The sequence below is a fragment of the Xenopus tropicalis genome, chromosome 3 (assembly GCF_000004195.4).
Source record: "Xenopus tropicalis strain Nigerian chromosome 3, UCB_Xtro_10.0, whole genome shotgun sequence".
NCBI lineage: Eukaryota > Metazoa > Chordata > Amphibia > Anura > Pipidae > Xenopus > Xenopus tropicalis.
This window is the reverse complement of record NC_030679.2, coordinates 118350277-118373403: the sequence shown is the minus strand read 5'-3', so window position 1 is coordinate 118373403 and position 23127 is coordinate 118350277. Positions and strand designations below refer to the sequence as shown.

General features: G+C 38.6%; 1 protein-coding gene across 2 annotated transcripts; it reads left to right on the top strand.

Moving 5' to 3' along the window:
- The first annotated feature begins 1832 nt into the window (after positions 1–1832).
- Positions 1833–23127, top strand: blm (Bloom syndrome RecQ like helicase). Of its 2 annotated transcripts, XM_012958409.3 has the most exons (22): positions 1838–2273; positions 2347–2445; positions 3966–4588; positions 5755–5935; positions 6278–6375; positions 6481–6607; positions 7649–8268; positions 8640–8828; positions 11359–11477; positions 12858–12971; positions 14157–14255; positions 14339–14487; positions 15178–15284; positions 15831–15991; positions 17157–17352; positions 17589–17779; positions 19254–19392; positions 19722–19921; positions 20054–20249; positions 20659–20781; positions 20969–21185; positions 22822–23127. In XM_012958409.3, the coding sequence occupies exons 2-22, from the start codon at positions 2348–2350 to the stop codon at positions 22979–22981; spliced, it is 4107 nt and encodes a 1368-aa protein (XP_012813863.2). In that variant the 5' UTR covers positions 1838–2273; position 2347; the 3' UTR covers positions 22982–23127.

Here is a 23127-nt window from a genome sequence, read left to right as displayed (position 1 = left end):
TGAAAAAAGACGTACGTCCATCACATTCAACCATAATGCCTATATATAACCTGCCTAACTTCTAGATTATCCAGAGGAAGGCAAAAAACCCCATCTGAAGCCTCTCTAATTTGCTGCAGAGGGGGAAAAATTCATTCCTGACTCCAAGATGGCAATCGGACCAGTCCCTGGATCAACTTGTACTAAGAGCTATCTCCCATAACCCTGTATTCCCTCACTTGCTAAGAAGCCATCCAACCCCTTCTTAAAGCTATATAATGTATCAGCCAGCACAAGTGATTCAGGCAGGGAATTCCACAACTTCACAGCTCTCACAGTAAAAAATCCTTTCTGAATATTTAAACGGAACCTCCCTTCTTCTAAACGGAGTGGGTGCCCTCGTGTCCGTTGGAAGGACCTACTGGTAAATAAAGCATTAGAGAAGTTATTATATGATCCCCTTATATATTTATACATAGTTATCATGTCACCTCTTAAGCGCCTCTTAAGAAAGCGTCTTTCTTCATAACTGAGACTTTCCATACCCTTTACCAGCTTAGTTGCCCTTCTCTGGACCCTCTCTAATTCAATAATGTCCCGTTTAAGCACTGGAGACCAAAACTGAACAGCATATTCAACAGCATATTCAACCTTTCTTACTCGTGAGGCACAGTCAAATTTAAAAAGGCATGGAGAGCAACACAAGCACCATAAAAGTTCATGGAGGAGCCAAATAAGGGCTAAGATTGGCTATTAGGGAGCCTCTATGCACACTAATCAGCTTACAGGGGCTTTATTTGGTGGTAAATCTTGTTTTTATTCAACCAAGACTTGCCCCCAAGTCAGCAATTCGAAAATAACTACCTGGTTTTGGGGGCACTGAGAGCAACATCCAAGGGGTTGGGGACAGGGGCGTTTGGGCCCCTCTTGCCGCCTGAGGCAGCTCCTGGATGCCGCCCCCCTCCCGCTCCCCAGCGCTTACCTCTCCAGCGCAGGAGCGGGTCCGGGGGCGGTCTGATCGCTAGCACTGCACTAGAAGAGCCGAATTTCCGGTTTAAAAACCGGAAATTCGGCTCTTAAAGTTACCAGGAGCGGCTTTTTGCCGCCCCTTGTAACTGGGGCGCTTCTGCCGCCTGAGGCGAGTTTCTCAACTCGCCTCATGGCAGAAGCGCCCCTGGTTGGGGAGCAACATGTAACCCCCGAGCCACTGGTTGGGGATCATTGGTTTAAATTATAATTTTCACAAGAAAACAGAAAAGCTTCAATAAGTAGTGAGAAATTCCAATTAACAGCATTTCTTTTAGATGTAAATTGCCTTTTGGTATAATCATATGCCCACACTTAAAGAAACAGTAACACCAAAAAATGAAAGTGTACAAAAGTAATTACAATATAAAATACCATTGTCCTGCACTGCTACAACTGGGGCCCTAGAAAGACTACTATAGTTTATATAAACAAAGTTTCTGTGTAGCCATGGGGGCAGCCATTCAAATGCAAAAAAGGCACAGGTTACTTAGCAGCTAACTCAATTATGTTCCATTATTATAAAACTCCATTATGTTCAACAGAGCCTGTTATCTCCCTGTGTCTTTTCTCCTTTTACCAGCTTGCAGGCTGCCCCGCATGGCTACACAGCATTGAATATTTATATAAACTATACCAAACACACCAGTTTTCCAAGTGCAGAACAGCAGCACATTATATTTTATATATAATATTTATATATCTTGCAAGGTTCTGTATGTGTATTTCCCAGGGGCTGTATTCATCATGTTTCCATGTTTAAGGGTAAATCACTACATAAGTGTGGCACTGGCGGACTGGGACACATCACAACACCCTGCTACCCAGTGCCTCAGTCCAGTAAGCGCCCAGTAAAACCGGAACTGACGTCACCACCCCGCTCATTCTCTGAAATCTAGAACTTGTGCGGAGAGTACGGATAGGCGTGACGTAAAATAATCTCGCCGTATCCACGGCGCGTTACTAAGGGAAAAGAGTCGCTCTTTTTTGTCGTTTCTTTCACTCCAGCAAATCCCTGCAAACTTCCTGCGGCGCCAATAGAGGAGAGGGAACTATGAGAGAATGGTGCGGAGAGTGTGAAGAAATAGCGCAAAGCCTGAAGGAGAAGTGGAGCTTTTCGTGCTGAACAGGGCTCTTTGCTAAACCCTGTGGTGCTTACAGCTTCATGGCATTTTAAAAACTTTATCCTGGTTGAATGCCTCTGGCAAATGGGCATTGGTGTAAAGTCACTGGAACCTGTATGTTCTCCATGATAGAGCCTCCCACATGTAAGTTGTAAGTTCTCTCCTTTTTTATTGTCCTAATCTGTTTCATATTAACATAAACTTCCTTTTATTTTAGCATGGCTGCTCTTCCACAAAATAATCTTCAGAAGCAGCTAGAACTTTTCTCTGCAAAGGGAACTGCCAACAAGCTTTCTCTTCAGAAACCAAAATCCAGGTGAGTGCCAATGCACACTGCCCTCATTCCTTAATGATATGTGTTTGTATAGTAAAGCTACGGGTAAACATAGGAAATTCTCTTATGGCACACAGGTTAGCGTACAAAACAACAACTATGGTGAGATGGAGGTGTGACATATATAGCTTAAGCTGGCCATACACGTGGCGATCTGACGATGTTTCGTTCGACCATCGGTCGCACGAAACATCGTCAGAGCCGCCACACACAGTCAGGGCTGAAACAGCAGATAAGGAGGTAGAAACAATAGGATTTCTACCTCCTTCTGCCGATTTAGCACTGACGGCAGATTTTGGTCAGGCTACTTCTATGGCGCCCGATCAAAATTTTCTAACCTGGCCGATCGGCGAGTCGTCCGATATCAGCAGCTTCCTGCGATATCGGTCGACTCGCCGACATGCCATACATGCACCGAATATCGTATGAAACGAGGTTTCGTGCGATAGTATCGGTGCGTGTATGGCCAGCTTAAGGCTGATGATAGCAACCATAGCTTGCCCAGCTGCCTTTTAGTGACAGAGAGATTAAAGATGTGAAGCTTGAGCCAGCAAACTATATTGATTGAGAGGGAGACAAAATGTATATAAATAGTGTTAAAGGAGAATTAAACCCTAAAAATAATTATGGCTACAAATGCCATATTTTATATTATAAACTGACTGCACTGGCTTAAAGTTTTCAGCATCTGTATAGTAGTAATGATATGGGTCATTACAGTTGTGACAGGAGCTCCCCATCTTGGATTCTGTTCCCCCTTGGAACTTTCCGGGACAGTGCACATGCTCAGTGTGGTCTGAGAAGCTGAGCTTAGGGGTTGTTGCAAATTATCAAGCAGAAAATATGGGTTGTCTGTCATATAAGCTGATGCCACAGGACTAATGATTCAATTCTGATGCAAATGCCCTGGTTTTAGATCTGTCATGTAATGTGAATCTGAATGAATTACTAGTCAGCTTTTTACTGTTACATTTATACTGTATGTATGCAGTATATTTTGAGTCAGTCCCTAAGTAACTGACAGCAGCACAGAGCATGTGTAGGGAATCAGCAGAAAAGAAGATGGAGGGGGGCTACAGGGGCATCTTTGGAGGCACAAATCTTCCCTGCTAAAGGGCTGTGGTTGCTTTGGGCTGGTACAGAAAATCCAAATCCAGAAATCCAAAACATAATGTGCAACATTTCTGCCCTACTTCTTTAGTTAGGCTTTAGTTCTCCTTTAACTTGTTTTGAAGGTCAAAGTGGAACTACACAGGTTTGCTTTGTGTATGGGGTGTAAACATTAAATGCAGCTCTGACATAAAAAAGGTATGCAAGACAGACATTATTACTTAAATTACAATTGCAGCACATTGTGTTTTCCACATAACTTGAGCTACTCCTGTGAATGCTGTTCTACAAATTTTAATGTTGCATCATTCAGTTACCTTTCCTCCCATACTGATATATTATTTTCCCATAGGGCATGTTCTTAATCTTTTTCTGTTTTCTCCTCTCTACAGTGTTTTTACCTTTAAAAAGAAATGTTCTCCAAATGGTTCATTGTCAACTGGCTTCGTTGAAGTTAAGCAAAATGTTGCTTTAAAGGACAAAAATGTGAATGTGAAACAAAATGATGTCCAAACAAACCTCACAGTTTTGCCAAAATCTGCAGAACGCAATAAAATAAATGGATTTTTCACCCCGGTCTACACAAAGTCCACACAGCTGCCACAGACAGTGGCAGTGAAGGACCACGTCCATATCAATGACTCTGCAAACAAGCACCCAAGAGTGGAGGATTCTGCATCCAAGAAAACAGGGATTAATACCTCCTTTGGTTCTGTTACCAGTTTGGAGGAATGGGATGATCTCGATGATTTTGACACATCTGTGTCTCCCCCCAAGAGTCAGGCTGGCAAAATAAAAATAACTCCTCAAAATTGCAAGAACACATCTCCTGTTTCTTCTAAAATTCAGTGTCTGAGCCCTAAAGGGCCAACCATTGAAAAGCAGATGTGTGCCAAGAAACCATATGAGAATAATGAGATCGCTTCTGAGCCACAAAAACTTGTGCATGCTCAAACAGCAGAAATGCCAGACAAATCATTAGTTTGTTTGGGGTCTGTGGAACATACAAATTTAGGTATGTGTATTTTTATTTATATAGCGCTACTTATGTATGCCATACTGTACAGCAGAGCAATTAAAATAAAAAATAAGTCCAATAATAACAAGTATATTTGCATTAAAGATTCCACAGAACTAAGTGACAAAGAGCCAAGAGGATGGAGGGTAAATTAGAGGCACAAATAGGAGGGCATTAAGTGCTGCTGGTTACAATGGGTGACACTGCAATATAAATGCCAGTTGAGGTGCTATGCGAGTGTCCCAAGAGGTAGCCTTTGAGTTTGGTTTTGAAGAGACTGAGGGAGGATTGACCCTGGAGGAATTCAGGGATAACATGCCAAATATAAGGAGCAGCAAAGCAGAATGGTTTAATACATAGAAAATCAGTAGTTGTGTCTGGTGCAACCAAGGTGATATATAATTTACCATGCTTTGTTGTCTGTATGGTCTCTTTACAAGACTGTGCCCTAAAATGAAAGGAGTTGATATAGATTTTAATACAATATGCTATTGTTCCTGAATCTTGTCACTTGGTTTTGGTCAGAATAGTTCTACATATTCTGATATCACGTTAATGATATCATTTTAATTCAGTTCGGCCTCCAGCATGCATATAATTAGCTCACTACGTGTAACAAGTTAGAAAACACTGTTCTAGAAAATACATTTGCTTTTACAAGACTTTGTTGATAACTTTGTCATTTTCATATCAACCAAGTTTGCCAAGAGACATCATTTTCATAGTAGAACAATGCCACATGATATGATTGAGGACCTTATTATGGCAATGCATAATTCAATAAGTTTGTAAACAAAATTAATTCAATTTTGTTGCCAACCTGCCATGCTGCAAATCACTTGAGCATCAAAATGCCCTGAATCACTATTGCCCTTATGATGTACAGACCAAATGCTCCCAAACAGTGGCATTTGTCCCTTTAGCAAGGCTTAAAGTGGTCCTTGGTTGCAGTCCAGCCTTAACAGCAATCCGAAGATTTGTGTTAAAAGTTTAATTGCTCTCATATCTTTTAGTTTAGTGCTAATGCCACTGGAGAGGCCTACATTTATTCTAAAGACCTTACAAGAAGTAATTGATTCAATTTAAATGCAGTTTACTTTAAATCTAATAACTGTTGTGTTTTTTGTACATTTCTGAGCATGACTCATTGCATTGTTTTTCAGGCAGTGCAGAGAAAGACACATGTAGGAACATTGATTATTCAGGAACTGATGATATAGAACATGATCAAGAGACGCTTTCACAGGCACTTATTGAAAATGAAGATGATTGTGAACCTGATTTTATTCCCCCATCCCCATCAGATGAAAGTCTGTCCTCTCCTCCGGTTTTAAGAGTAATTGGGTAAGTAGTAATCTACTGTGGTACAGATTATTCTGCACTGTACTGCCAGTGATTGTGTAGCTAAATGAACATTCTGCTAATGTGAAAACCGCAGTATAAGCATGATTATTATATATGATGTTGCTGTTGACTGCTTGAATTTATATTGTATGTCTCAGCATATTGAGAATAACTTGTATAATTCCAATGTGCTCAGCGGTGTTACATTGCAAAACGACATTTGCAACAGTCAAACAGCCCTGCATTCAGAATTTTAGTCTAAACATGCGGAATTATGCTCTGTGAATATTTTATAATGTTTCCTCTGAGGATTCTAGAATTCCTTCTCTTTATTTTTACCAGTGCACAAAGGAAACACAAAGTCTCTTCTGTAACAGATGTAAATGACTGTGAAAATACAGCTGATCACCTGCAGAGCCAATGTGTCTCTTCTTCACTTGGTATGAAAGTTCTTTTCTGCATTGCAAGAAAATTTAAGGGTGGAACAGCCCATTAAAAATGTTAGTAACTTTTTTTTTTCTTCCAAACCTCTTTCATTGTGCCAGATTCCAAAGTGCCTTCTCATCTTTTGAGTGTGATGCTTGAAATCTGTGACTTGGTTGACAAGATTCCAATATCAGAGCTACACGTGCTGTCTTGTGGGATGGACCTCAAGAAAAAAAGGGACATGCGGTATGTATTAAGCACTAAAAAATATATACTGGTCTGGCCATTCAGAAATTTTGGTCACAGAGGAAATCGTCCAACTACTGGCGCTTATTGGCCCCTTAATTCCTACTGTAATATTGTTAAATCAAGTGGAAGATACAGTTCCTACCATAACAGAACATAACCTGTTTTCTGTTTATCCAAGCAAAAATACTAATAGCCCTTAAATGGAAATTAGGCCACCCCCCCCCCCAAAAAAAAAGAGAATAGGTTAAACTTGGTAACAGTTCACACCCCTGTATCAGTTAATCTACATGCGCAGGGTTGTCCCAAAAAGTTTAACAAGATCTGGTCCCCTTGGATATGTCCCCTCCCTGCTGCTCCAAAATGCACAGATATCATATAATACTGCTTCCCTTTGAATTCTCCCTCATTCCCTAAAAAATTACAAAACATTATGTTTAATGGGAAATGTTGTTTATTGTTGGTTTATACAGTTGCCAATAGATAAAACATGTCTGAAGTACAAAAATGTACTCCAAATGTATTGCCTTGAATTTGATGCTCTCTCTGACTTGGGTACTTAATGTCAACAAATTTTGTTAACAGTGGGGAGAAAGTGCAAAACTTAATAAAACTTTGAAAAAAAAATATAATATATACTGACCTGACAATGTTGAGTACATTTCTTCACATTGTTCGGTACAATATATTTTTCAGTATGTACAAGTTGAATGGTGACCACCTTACTTCTTTAAATAGAACTCAACGTATACTATTTTTATATTAATTAAATCCCCAAAGCAAACAAAACATATTTACACTTGGGTTTGATATTTATTTTCTGTCATTTTAAAAGTACAGGCTATTAAAATAAATGGAGTTTACTGCATGCTGAAGCTTTTCTGGCCCTTGCATTCAAAGTATTTGGACTGCAATGCTAACTGACAGTGCACCTTCACAGAAACTAGGGGTATTAAAAAAACAAAAGACAAATCATATGTATATGACTTAATACCTTTATTAGACCATTTTAAATGCTTTTTCGTTTATTTATTTTTGCAGGAAGCGCCTCTTGTTAAATAACTCTGTGTTAAGATCATCTCCTGCTGACAGCTCAACAGTATCTTTGACTTCCTGTCCATCCCAAAATATGGAATTTGATGTTAGTGCTCCCAAGGATGCAGAAAGTTTCTCTGGATCTTCTGTGAACAAAATCTTTAAATTCAATAAATTGGTTGCAGACGAGTTTGGCACAAAGGGAAATGATAGGGCTTCTGATTTTGCTCCCAATTTCAGGGAGAAAATGGAGAATAAAACCTCCTTCTCTCTCCAGGCTGGAGGAGATTCAGTGATGGAAGACTCCTTCAGTTTTCAGAGCAATGTTCTTAGCACCAGCCAGTTTAATACCCCACAAAATGAGAAGCCAGTCTCATCTAGCACCTGCGCCAGACCCATCAGTCAGCCTATAGATGACATGGATAACCCTGATCTTGACTTTGATATTGATAACTTTGATATTGAGGACTTTGATGATCAGCTCATGGACAGCCCTGCAGCTCCTCCTGTTTCCAGCAAAAATGCTCCACAGTACCCAACAATATGTGAGACACAGTTTGATTCTGGAAGTAAAGAGAAAGTTACACGTCATAATGTCGGTGACAAAACTAACACAGAGTTATCAGGTCAGCTGCTTAATATCTAGCCTGTTAAATGATTTTTACTCTGTATTTATAGACTTATACTTTACTTGGGGCTGAAAAATTTTAAATGTGGGAGGAACTGATGCTTTTTGCTTATGTTGCTTGGAATGATAATTGCTGGGAGTCTTAACCACTGTAAACTCTCATTTGCCTTGTTCCATGCCTTACATATTTTCTGTCAGACTTTTCTATAGAGATGAACCTTACAGCAGAAAGGCTTTAATACTCTTGGCATCTTCTTGAAGTAAATTTGTGTTAATACAAGGATTAATTAAAGTTCACAGGTTTACACAGGGATATATCCATTAAAATATCAGTATTACAGAAGCGTGGTGCTTTTCTTTCTTCCACAGACTCCCTACTAAAGCCACAGATAGTGAACCCAGCCCTTGAACGATTCAAAAGCTTTAACTTTCCTCACTCCAAGGAAATGATGAAGATTTTTCACAAGAAATTTGGTTTGCATCGGTTCCGGACGAACCAGCTAGAAGCAATTAATGCATGCTTGCTTGGGGAAGACTGCTTCATTCTTATGCCAACAGGCAAGTATTCATTGATTTTCGTGTCACACCTTTAGTCAAAGACTACTTACAATTTTTTGTTACTTTTTGCAGAATATTCTTTAAGCGTTCACTATTTAGCTAAATTGGGGTCTTACAATATACAAGCATCTCTATAACAGGGATGCACAGATTTTAGTGTTACACTGAGAGTGTGTTATATTAAAATGAACAGCACCCATTTTTAAGGCATTATTTTAAATGTCTGAAAAAAGTACTCTGAAGGGCGATCTAATGGAGCTATATGTGGATATTATGGGCTGCTTTCACCAGCACAAGATCTATTTGGTATATCATGGTCTACCTTTTGGAGGAACCCCTGCAATAAAAATATACATACCGTATATACTCGAGCATAAGCCGGTCCGAATGTAAGCCAAGGTACTTAATTTTACCTAAGAAAAACTCGAGTATAAGCCTAGGGTGAGAAATGCAGCAGCTGATCACATGATATGGATATACCTAATCAGTATTGCTAATAATGGGAAATACTGTACTTAGGTACTAATTATAGGTAATTATTGATTGATTGAAGTTAAACACATGATATGTGTTTAACTTCAATTATGATTAACTATAATTAGGATCTATAGGAAATATATACTACAGTATTATATATATATGTAATGTATGTAACATTTAAAGTAGTATAGATATATAGATATATATCTATATGACTAGTACCTTGGAAGACGAGGCCATGATTACCTGAAGGGGCGCGTGATGTCACTTCCGCCCCAGGCGCCACTGCGGCGTGCAGAAGAGTGAACTAACAGGTAGCAGGCTAATGCAGCAGGACGTGTGGATTACTCATGTAGCGGGCTCAGCTGTTCCTATCACAGCCCCAAGCTGCTGTGGGAAGCTGGCATAGACATGCTGAGAGCGGAACTGAAGGAACTTTAAATCGCGACTATGTAAGACTGCAACTTGTTTCAGAGACTGTCCGTGCTGTGCGTGGGGGCTATAGAGATGGTGGGGGCAGCGGGAATTGCTAGCAGGGGGTCTGGAGCGCCCGGGACTCGAGTATAAGCCGAGGGTGAGTTTTTCAGCACATTTTGTGTGCTGAAAAACTCTACTTATACTCGAGTATATACGGTTGTTATTTATTCAAAATAAGCTGCTGGTAAAGAGAGGCAGGTTAAAGGTATAAGAGATGCATTATGACATTATGAATACATTTAAAATAAACTTTCTTTTTTGCATAAACAAACATAATCCTAAGCATTTTTTTATTATTTGTAAATTTAAGAATATCTATGGTTTTTAAGTTACTTGTAATTGTGGTTGCAACAGAAATATTTTTATTTTTGTTTATACTTTTGTATTCACTAGTTCTGACTGAAATAATGCAGGCAATGTCTTTTTCAGGCCTATTAATCAGCTAGCTTTTGCTAAGTTGTTTGAGAAGTCAGAATCAGTAGTGCAAAAACTATTAACAGACAGACTAACAGACAGACAGACAGATACATTACATTTACCTAATACATTCATTTCTGGGGCATTCAGTTGAGTGGGTTGGTTAGGGAACAAGCTGGGAAGATACTTTATTTTGGTAGATGACAGATGTATCCCTACCCTACCTCCTACCACAACACCAGCACTCCCCTATTCCTCTTCTGCTTTGTTTATATACTTGAGCCTGAACCATCTCCTCCAATGATATTAGGTTAATGGCACAAGGGGCTGATTCTGATAAAAGCAGGCCAAAAATCAGCCCCGACACTCAACTTAACCCTGTGGCTTCAACCCAAGCCACTATGTTAGCCCAGGTGCAAACACACAGCTGATTTCGGCACCACACATGGTTGGGCTGATTCAAGTGTAGCGGCTGAGTCTCGGCCTGCAGGGTGAGGATCAGCCCCGTGTGGCATTAGCCCTAGCCTAAGAGATGGGCCAATTGAGAAGGGTATATAAGTGAAGACTGCTCACCAGTTTGTGTCATGTCCTGTTTGAGAGAGGGTGGGTTGGGAATTAGCTTCAGCAGACTTTTAGTCAACCCGTACATCATTATTTTTTGTGTATTTGTATATATCTATGACCAGTATTCTCACCATGTACTGTGATGAATATAAGATCAGATGTGTGTAAATTTTACATTTGTTTTATGTATTTGTTTATAGCTTTTGCTATTTATGTTTGACTGTCAGATCATTATTTGGATGCTAGTATGGCTAAATTAATTAACTACCACATAGCTTCTAAAATAGCAAACTGCAGAATAAAATCAAATTAATAAAGCTAACTGCAAATTGTTAGGGCTTTTGATTGGATACCCTAGCTGTGCGCAACAAAACGCCCCATCTGCCATCAACCCAAAGCATTTTCCCTTGACAACCAAGGTACTGCACAGTCCATAGATTATTAATTTAGATCCTGTTCTATAATGTTTACACATCTGTCGTACATGGCATCCACGTCAGAAGACTGTACAGCATACATAAATAAAAACCTTAAATTACATCTTAATGAAATTTAGAGTGGTATTAATTTTCTCACTGATTATGCTTTCTAGGTGGTGGGAAAAGTCTATGCTACCAACTGCCAGGCTGTGTATCCCCAGGAGTCACAATTGTCATCTCTCCCCTCCGGTCCCTGATTGTAGATCAGGTTCAAAAGCTCACCTCTTTGGATGTAAGTTGCCTTATATTTATAAAATAGTATTTCTTAAAGTAGAAGGAAAGGTAAAAACTAAGTAAGCTTTATCAGAAAGGTCTATGTAAATACAGCTATAAGCACTCACAGAAATGTTGCACTCTATCAAAAGAAACACAGGACTTTTTGTCTCCTTTTTTGTAAACATGTTGTTCGGGTGTCTGACTTCCTTTCTCAGAAAAATCCTTAATTCCTTTGGCCAGAGTCTGCACAGTTCTGTCCTCTCTTCCCTCTCCTGCTCCCCCCTCCCATAAGAATTCATAAAAATTACTCCCCACACCCATAGGAATGTGTGATCTGAGCTATAATGGCTAGAGCTGCAGCAGGAAGCTAATTAAAATGGCAGCTGCTATCTTAAGCAAACAGAGAAAGCTTCTAAGGCTCTTTACTCAGGTATGGCAATGCTTTCTGCATAATAAATATATTGTTCTAGGTGGCACTAATGTGGCAAATCTATTGGCAGTAAAATGCCAATAAGGTTCCAATCCAATTTTTGTCATCCTTTCTCTGTAAATTGTCAAAGTTTAAAGGAACAGTAATACCATAAAATGAAAGAGCTTTAAAGTAATAAAAATATAATGCAATGTTGCCCTGCACAAGCTGGAAAAAAGGAGAAAAGGCACAGGTTACATAGCAGATAACAGATAAGCTCTGTAGAATACAATAGTGTTTTATCTGTAATAAAATGAAAGAGCTTTAAAGTAATAAAAATATAATGCAATGTTGCCCTGCACAAGCTGGAAAAAAGGAGAAAAGGCACAGGTTACATAGCAGATAACAGATAAGCTCTGTAGAATACAATAGTGTTTTATCTGTTATCTGCTATGTGCCTGTGCCTTTTCTCCTTTGAATGGCTGCCTCCATGGCTACATAGCAGCTTATTTATATAAATTATAGTAGACTTTCTGAAGTAAACACACAACTTTTACCAGTGCAGGGCAGCAGCACATTATATTTTAGTTACTTTTATACACTTTCATTTTTTGGTGTTACTGTTCCTTTAATTAGGTCCATGGTACAGGTATAGGTGTTAAGCATTTTATATGCCATCTTTTATTCATGATAAAAACTGTCCTCAATTGCTGTCTATGAGAATTGCATGAAAACACCCAGCACAGATGATTTGTATAATTTTCCCAGTTGGTTCTTGCCTGAAATTTGCACAAGAACAATAATGGCAGTTAAGAACATTTTACATAGGCAGTTGTGTATATTAATAATTTAATTTTGAGTTTAGATTTTAGACATGTTCAGCATGTGGTGAAAATGGGCATGAGTGGTTTATGGCCCCCTCTCATTCTCCTTGTAGGAAATGATTACTAAAACACCGTATGCATCTTGCTTTGTGTTTCTCTGCAGATTCCAGCTACATATCTCACTGGAGATAAGACAGATGCTGAAGCTGCTAGTATTTATTTGCAACTCTCTAAGAAAGACCCTATCATTAAACTTCTCTATGTCACTCCAGAAAAGGTGTGTATTTTTTTTACAAATAATGCATATAACAGTGATGGGCTTTATAGTGCAGGGAGACCAAGTATTTTTATTTTTGCTGCACGTTAGGTGGTAGTTATATAGGAAACCTTGCTTAGCTGTTCTGTACTGCACTTTACTCCATAAAGTAGTTGCAATCCATTTCACAGTACTATTTCTTTCTAGATCCACCCTGGTGGAGTTTAAACATTTTTTTTTTAAAACTTTATCATTTATCTTTTTATTCAGGCTCTTTCCTATTCTTTTAGTCTGTCATTCAAATCAGTGCCTCATTGCTAGGGTAAATTAAACCTTAACAACCAGATAACTGCTGAAATTCCAAAGTGAAGAGCTAAATAATTTTTTTTAACATAGAAAATAAAGATAAGTTGAAAATCGTCTTAGAATATCACTGGTTACATCATACTAAGTTAATTGAAAGGGCAGCTACCCCTTTGCATTTATGGAATATGTTTCCTAAATGAGTGTCATTTGCCAGAACCATTAGGGAATAGACAATATAAGATCCATCTCAGTGATTCTTGCTCACTGGAAGTTTCATTCCTCGTTTGTACACACCTATCCACTTAATTGAAAGGATGTGAATGTTTGCTTCAGAACAAGTTCTGTATATAAAGTTAGCTATGAGAACATTTGCATTGTGCTGACTAGGTGACAGACATCTGGCCTAAAATTGGGCAGATTTCAGTCAGGCCGATTTGATTTCCCATCAGATTGTTGACGCGGTCCTCGGTCCAACTGCACTTATTCCCGCTGGTTTAATTAGATCCTTTGGCCCTGGGATCTTACTATGTATGGACACCTTTAGGTTGCTCTGCCACAGATTTTTATTTCAGCTTTTGGAAACACTATTAACATACATGCTTCTGAGCCAAATACTTCATAGCCCATGTCATCACTTATTAATGTGGAGCTTCAAAAATCTGTATTACCTAGGTATGGTGGAGAAGGCAGGATTTGAACATCTGTTTTTGAGTTTTGAAATTCATGATTTGACCTGTTTCTTCCTGCACAATTATTTGCATATCTAGCAGTAATAAATCTAGCAGTGCATTTAAAAAATTAGTTGTGCTGCGGGTATAAATGGCTGTGTTTTGCTATTATCTCTAGTTGTGCACAGTATTTTTAAGTAATCCTTTTTTTTTTTTTTCTCCTGATGCATAGGTCTGTGCAAGTACCAGGCTAATATCAACCATGGAAAATCTATATGAGCGTCAGTTGCTGGCACGATTTGTCATCGATGAGGCTCACTGTGTCAGTCAGGTATGTTCTTATTGTCTCCTGCTTTCAAATTGTGCTGCATGTGTGCTCATTAATGTATTACGTTGCACTGTAATCTGTTTTAGTGGGGCCATGATTTCCGGCCAGACTACAAGCGTCTGAACATGCTACGCCAGAAGTTTCAGTCTGTACCAATGATGGCTCTCACAGCAACTGCAAACCCCCGTGTACAGAAGGATATTCTTAATCAACTAAAGATGACCAAACCTCAAATGTAAGTTTGTCTTGCTGAAGTTGGTTAGAGAGGTACTGACACCAGAAATTAAATCTATTATAACATTCTTAGCGTGCTATTTATAATTTTGTCTTAAAAGTAGTTTCCTGATGTTTTTACATTACCTATCTCTTCCCCCATGTTCCTCTATGAGTGGGCTGGCATATTTGTGCAGCAGGAGTCCGTTAGCATTAGAAGCTATACCTGACAGGTTGAGGAGGGACAGTCAGGTTGGCAAAACAGTCAGGTTTAGGAACTTCAAGTAACAATTACTTAAAGAAGCTGCTCTGTCAGTGAAAAATGCTCAAAAAAAATACTTTTAAAAATATTTTTAATTAATATTTTGAAAAGTAGTTTTTTTGTGTCAGTATCACTTTAAGGCTATTATTTTGCACAACTTGCAGACTACATAAGAATACAAATTAATCTAAGAAACAAAATGGTTACAGGGCAGCTCCTGTCATGAGGCAAGGGGAGAACCTTCCCTCAGGTGGCAAAGAGCAGCCAGTTACCAGTGGTGGCAAAAAGCCACTGCTAGTCCAGATATTGATACGCGGCATCTGTGCTGCTTAGGCAGCAGCAGCAGCTCCAGAATAAGCGCTGCATGGTAAGCATTTACACTGTCTCTTTATTGAGCTGTTGGAAATCAGATACAGAGGGTTCTCAACTGTATCTGTCATCTTTATTTAGATTTACAATGAGCTTTAACCGAGACAACCTAAAATATGACGTACTTCCAAAAAAACCCAAGAGGGTGGCATTGGACTGTGTGGAGTGGATCAAGAAATATCACCCAAGTAAGTACTAAACTTGTAGCCAGTTCTGCTGTAACTGCAGTTATACATTATAATTAGTGTGCTTGTCTAATGCTGTCCCGTGCAAAAGGGCAGATGGCAATATGCTAAGTACAAACAGCGGCCCTTACATGCACCCCCTTAGGGGTGAAGACACGGGGAGCTACTTGTCACAGCTACAAAAACAGACAATGCTGATCATTTATTGATAATTGTCTGTACGTGTGTTTTAGTAGAGGCAATTCTCTGTATTGTCTATGGCAGGGTATATTCGGGCATTTAGTAGCCATGACAAGTAGGCTTGTCGCCCTTATGTGTCATGCATTTACTTATGTATGCATGTGTTATGCCACATAACATGCAAAATTTTTGGTTATGAAGGTTATTGGCATTGCTTTCAATTTGTTCAATGTCCTGCCCTATTATGTAGTGGTAAATGAAAATAAATATGTAAACTTGAAAACTAAATTATTTTTAAATTGTATGGAACTACTGCAGGTTTAGAAAAAACTGAAATACTGGTTTATAGTTCTGTGTTTAATTTTATAGATGATTCCGGAATCATTTATTGTCTGTCACGACATGAGTGTGATACAATGGCAGATACCCTGCAGAAGGGGGGCCTTGCTGCACTTGCATATCATGCAGGACTAGCTGACTCTAACAGAGATTATGTACAGCATAAGTGGATAAACCAAGATGATTGCCAGGTATTGCACTGACTATAGAAGGAATTATGTTGGCATTCTTGTCATATTATTTTCTTATTCTAGTATATCATAATGTTTTTGGTTTCTCTCTTGAATGTAGACCTGTTCCTTCCATCTTTGGTACTTGCAATATTTTGTATTTCTTGTCACTAATGGGGGGGCACATACTATCTGTCAGGACCACTTGGAAATCTGTGACATAGCTAGAGCTTTATGCCTAAAATAATTACCTGCATTGATCAGTTGATAAGTACAGAGCTCTATTTGTATGTTGCCCCTCAAGCTTCTCTTGAAATTACACATAGTTAAAGGGCATGAATATGTGTGCCCATGTGCTTCCCCTTTTCTGTGTTTTGCTTCTGTTTGGTTAGCAGTTAATGTCCTCAAAGTTTTAAGCTTCTTATATGTAAACTGGTGCAGAGAAAATATTGGGCCCTGCTCACTTACAGCTTCAAGTTTTAACTGGATAATGCTAGCTCCTGGGTGTTACCTAAAGTTTAATGCATCTTTAGCTATACTTAGTTGGCTATTATGTTGGCAGCTGAGAATATATCAGAATGTTTTACCAGTGGAAAATAGTTTACGGCACATTCAGCAGAGAGCACAGTGCCTGCTGACCTGAGCTTTTGCTGCAAGCTCTATCTTTTAATGCAGACATTGCACTTGCAGCGAGGGACAAATTATACATGCACAGCTACCCTAACAAGAGTACACTTAGGGCATTTGGCTCTAGAACAGTGGTTTTCAACCTTCCTAATGCCGCAACCCTTTAATACAGTTCCTCATGTTGTGGTGACCCCCAACCATAGAGGAACGGTGTCTCGGTTCCTAAGACCATTGGAAATATGTGTTTTCCAATGGTCTTAGGCGACCCCTGTGAAAGGGTCATTCGACCCCCAAAGGGGTCCCGACCCACAGGTTGAGAACTGCTAATCTAGAATATGATAGTTGTACAACATGTTTAACAATGGACTTTTGATGAAGGACTCTCACATTTATTTATACATTATTTTATTTATTGCTGACCACCTTATTTTATATTTTGGCTTCTTCACTCTTCAACAAGGCTTGGATTTGCTGGCAGCTCATAGAAGGTTTGTATCATCTATTGCTTTTCATTCTGAGGTGACATTTAAAACATTTTCTTTTTTTGGTTTTTATGCAGGTAATCTGTGCTACCATTGCCTTTGGAATGGGCATTGATAAGCCAGATGTGAGGTATGTCATTCATGCTTCTCTACCAAAGTCTGTGGAGGGATATTACCAGGAGTCAGGGAGAGCTGGCCGAGACGGGGAAATATCCCACTGCCTCCTGTTCTACAGCTACAGTGATGTAACAAGAATTCGTAGGCTAATACAAAGTGAGTAGACACTCCAGGGTCCCAAATGTTTACATTACCTTATCTCATTGCATTTAGAACCCCAGCTTAATTCAACAGTGTTGATCAATCAGGGCTTGTGTAAAATTGATTGACATTTACTGTTGGGCCACAAGAAATACATACATCTTTGTTATACTGCTTAAAATATTCACAATAGTGGGAATATTGTGTGCAACCCAGCAGACATATAATTTCAAGACTCCTCTTTTTTTCAGTGGAGAAAGATGGAAACAGCCATACAAAACAGACACATTTTAACAACCTATACAGTATGGTCCACTACTGTGAAAATGTAGTGGAGTGTCGCAGGATGCAACTCCTGGCTTATTTTGGTGAAAATAATTTTAATCCAAACTTCTGCAAAGAGAACACACGAGTCAGTTGTGATAACTGTCTTGGGAGGAAGGTGAGTCTTCTAATTTATTCTAGTGCCAAAGACTGGACTTTGCAAATGTTTATCCTTTAAACACCAGGGCTTATTCATCTCACTGCTTTACAGACCCTTGACAGTTGATACAGTAGTTTGTAGTAGTTACAGTAGTCATTTGTAGAATTTCCACAGCAGTTGATGAACTGTTGAGCTATGTATGTTCAATATAAGAGCAACAAGTAAGATTTGTTTTGAAAAGAAGTTTCTGTTTGATTCAATTTGTATCATCTTCAACATGATGTCTATATAGAGATGTTAAATACAACATTGGTAAATATTTCCTGTAAAGGTCCCCATACACCATAAGATCCGCTCCAAGCGAGCGGATCTTCTCCCGATATCCCCCACCTACGGGTGGGCGATATCGGGAGAATCCAGGGTAATTCGACCGTTTGGCCCTGGGGACAAATGATCGAATTATAACGGCGGGTATAGGAAAAGTCGGTCCGGGGACTGCATCAACAAGCCGATGCGGTCCCCCATCCCACTAGATTTTTTAACCTGCCCGATCGAGATCTGGCCGATTTCAGGCCAAATATCGGTTGGGAGTGCCCATACATGGGCCGATTAGGTACCGAATATAAATCGGTTTGATTTATATAGAAAAATGTTATTCAGTTTCCACATTGATGTCATGTATTTCCTGCTAGTAAAGTAACTTATTCCTTCTTTTCAAAAAGTTTCATTGAAAAGAGTCTGGCCTTGGAACCACAGCGCAGCATACAATAGAATAGATAGCAAAGTCCAAGGATAGAATGAAAACTGATTCTGTGAGCACAACACCAGTGAAGTTTCTTTACAACACTTGAAGAGCTAAACAGCTTTGCAAATGCTCTTTTTGTGTGTGGTTTTTTTTTATTCTAAACTTCATGCCACCTGCAAATCTTCTGTTCAAGCCTTTCACTGTTCATCTTCAAGTTTTTCATTCATACAACTTACCAGTTCTGAATAGCAAGGCCATTTTGAATTTCCATATTAAGGAGCTGCAAAAAAAACAAAAAACATTACATTCAATAAAAAGAAAGAAACAAGCAAAAATGAAGACAGTTTGTAAATAATCTGCTTTTTAAGTCATGCTAAAATTGAAATCTAAAGTAAGCACCCCTCTTAACCAATGCAAATGCATTTAGAATGCTGGGGGCTTGCTATGTTAGGGGTCTTTTCAGAAAAGGTACTATGTCTTAAGTGCATAGACTTATTCGGCCACCTGTGTGGATTAATGCTTGCTTAGATCATAAGAATATTACAAAGTAGCTGGAGTGCAAGTGAAATGGGAATGAATAATTTTTCGCTTGAACTATATGCGGTTATATAATAGATTCTATACCTTTATTATATTTGAGAACACCTGCTACTTTTCACTTTCAACATAATATTACCGTTAATCTCTCAGACAATTGCACAAATAAATTGGTTGTTCACTATTTTTACATTCTGCTGTTTTAATAAGGAGTTCAAATCCAGAAATGTGACCGATGATGTGAGAAACATTGTGAGATTTGTGCAAGAAAATTGCTCTTCAGCACGTGGCAAGGGTAGAAGCAACAGCAGTCGACTGACCCTTAACATGATGGTAGATATATTCCTAGGTGAGTGCCAAACTTCAAGAACCCAAGTAGTGGTATACATATGTTCCACCTGTGACCATCCAGCCACTGTACATTTGAAATTCCTATTATCCCCCTCACATACAAATGCTGGGGTTTGTACAAATGCAGTTTAGTGTCACATACTTGAGTAAAGATAAATATTGCCTAGAATATCAGGAAAAGATTTATTGCTGAGAAATAGTACATAAATGTTACACTTTTGCATGTTTATTTAGGCCCATAATCTAAACACTATTCCTTGTATGAGACTGCAATTAATATTTAAGCAACAAATAGGTAGTAGCTTTGTATTACTTTCATTACACCAGGTTCTAAGTCTGCAAAAATCCAAACTGGGCTATTTGGGAAAGGAGCTGCTTATTCACGGCACAATGCAGAACGTCTCTTCCGGAAGTTAGTCCTGGACAGGATATTAGATGAAGAGCTTTACATTACTGCCAATGATCAGGCTGTGGCCTATGTAAAAACAGGAGAGCGGGCGCAGGCTGTGCTAAATGGATTCTTGACGGTGCGTCTGCAATATACAGTATTCATGTGTACAAAGCTGGGAGGTTGGATTTCTAGTGGTTTTGTAAGTATATATGTTCTGGCTCACTGAATTAAGAGCAGCACTTTTTTTAAAAAAAAAAAAAAATAACAGGTTGAGTTCCAAGACACCGAAAATGCCTCCAGCCTCAGAAAGCAAAAGGCATCAGTTGTCGCTAATACGTCCCAAAGGGAAGAAATGGTCAAGAAGTGCCAGGCAGAGCTCACAGAACTCTGTAAACGCCTGGGCAAAATATTTGGAGTTCATTACTTCAACATCTTCAACACGGCCACAATACGGAGAATTGCAGGTGAGCAGCTACTCCACCATAGTGGGTAATGTTTGGAAAGTTATCCGAGAGACTTTCTCATAGACTTCAAAGCTGGTGTCCAGTTCATTTTAATCTATATTAATATATGTGAAATTAACAAGCCAAGATTCATGCCAAATGTAGATTGCAGCCAACCAGGGGAAAGCTCAGAACCAGAAATGATAATCTGTTTGCTATGCTGTTAAGGCCAGCAATAATTGAGGAATGAAAGCTCTTAGCTTGTTAAGCATGTGATATGGTAATGGCAAGTTCATGTAAGTTCCATCACAATAGTATTGTTTCTTTTAAACCTGGTGTTTGTAATCCATTTATATCAGGTTTAGATAAAAAGAGTGAATGTTAAGTTGAGCATGGAAAGGCATTGCAGTATAACATTTTTGTATTGCAGAATCACTATCTCCTGAGCCTGATGTGTTACTTCAGATTGATGGTGTTACAGAGGATAAGTTGGAGAAATATGGTGCAGAGCTAATTGATGTTTTACAGAAATATTCTGAGTGGACACTTCCAGGTATAACATGCATCTGAAACGTGTGCTATATATAAGAATGAATTATATAAAAACTGGCCATTTTATTTCTTTCTAGATGCACTTCACCACTGTTTATGCTATTGAGCAACAAATGCCAGCGATAAGGAAGTTTCATGCTGTAAGTGAAAATTATTTTTCATCAAATTAATTTTTTTTGTCCTTCCAGTGGAAGATATTCACCAAAAATCTAGTGGGCCTGCCAATTTCTCTGCAAGGAGATATGATAGTGATGATGATGATGATGATGATGGTGAGAGAGGTGAAAAGTCGTCTTACTTCAGCACCAAGAGTAATAAAGGTACAAAGCGGAAGAATGCCCCCACCTTTAGGAAGTCCAAAAAACGAAAGACTGGAGGAGATGGTCAGCAGTCCCATCCCAAGAAGTAGGTTCCCACATGCTAGATGGCATGACTAATTTATTTTCTCAACTTCAGTTTTTTTTAATTAAATGCCTTTATTTGAAATAACAACGCAAATAATACGTACATTTTAGAACTGAATGATTTCAAGTTTCAAACATATTATTCAATGATAGAGTAGATAGTAGTGACAACATTTTTAAACATTATGACCTTCTGATTAACAAAGTATATGCAATGATTTTGTTTCTTGATCAGACCATTTAAAGATTTCAATATTCTTGCCAGGAGTTTGCAGGTTGTAGCAATCCTTCCTGGTTCCAGTTAGTCAGTAGTCTGTCAACATGGTGACTGCTGGGGGTTTCATATGCCAAAAATGACCTCTGGGGGTCTGAGTGTAGCAATGTCTGCTCTGCCTCATGGACTAATGGGTTGTTTCAGAGTATTTCAGTGCTGTACCAGGCAGTGTGTTGAAAAATTATTGTTAGATGTTTTGTAGCTTGAGGTAGAGAAGTTATGTATGTTAGCCAGTATATTTTTCATTATTGGTTAAAGTCTCTATCCAATCAAGATGAAATATGTAATGACGTTTTTGCTGTACTATTGTGATAGGGGGATATGTGTGCAAGAGCTATTGTTGCAGAATTGCTGCCGCCGCTGCCAGTCTTTCAGCTATGGCTTTTTATGGTCATGTGATTTGTGTGTTGGAAAAATAAAATAATAAGGATTATTTTTATCTTTGTCTGTTAAATCCTTGTTTCCTATCCATGTCAGGTGCATCAAGTTATAGGGAGAAAGGTTGTGTCTTTTTCTGAGTGAACAATTTTTATTGGTATTTTTTATTTCAAAATGTCAGATAATGACTGACTTTTAGTATGCATTATTACACAACATACAAAAAGAAAGGTAATTGGGAGTGCAGGACAAAAATGGGGGGGTAAGAGACAGTGAATGCTCTAGGTACAACCTTTAGCAATCATATAAAGTACCTTACTGTACTAGCTCTGTTGCTATTAGATCGCTATAACATTGTCACTTCCCTAATGAAAGGGGTGCCCTACCCATTGTGGTGCAAGAGGCCTTTGTTTAGGTACCAGTAAAGGACCAGTAACACAATTTTTTTTACATTAAGCATATGCCTTTTTATTTTAGTAACATTGCCATGTATTGACTACAGCTCAGGATGCAACTCCTGTTGTGACATAATTATGGTCCCCCTCCCTCTCCCTGTACAATCTCTCAGCAGTGCACGCCGCTTGCACAAAAATCCAAACAAGAGCAAGCGTAAAGAAGCCCTCCCGACCTATAAATTGCCTTTTTTTCTTATGAAGTTGCAATTTCGGGCTGTTATATATGTTAATTAATGTTTTAAAAAGGTATATTTGTAGTGTGAAAATTTTGTTACTTTTCCTTAAAGCAGTTTCTTGGTCTTTATGTACTCAATTTAATCTTTGGTTAGTAATAGGGTACATTTCTAAACTGCTAGCCACTATAAAAACCCAAAGCATCACCAACACGTCACACAGAGGTAAATGTAAGTTGATTGGTGGGGATCTGATAACTACATGGCTGAACATTACACCCATAACTGGAATATTATATTGGGGTTATAAGACTGTGGTCTCTTTTTTAATAAATATGTTCTTTATTTGTTTCCTAGTGCGACAGGTTCATTTTCTAGGAATAATTCTACTGCCAAAACATCTAGTAGCTACTACAGTGGTTCAAAGACAGGAGCTGATAAAAGACCTGGATTTATGGCACCACCATTGCCTCAGCCCAACAGACGCTTCCTTAAACCATCCTACACTCTGTTTTGACCTTCTATATATTATGTTGGACTGACAAAACTATCTGTATATTATGTATAATATATAAATATATATATATTTGTTGGGTTTCTATGTGTTTTTTAATTGAAAGAAATACAGTTATAAATAAATAATCTTTAACTTGTTTAAGAAGT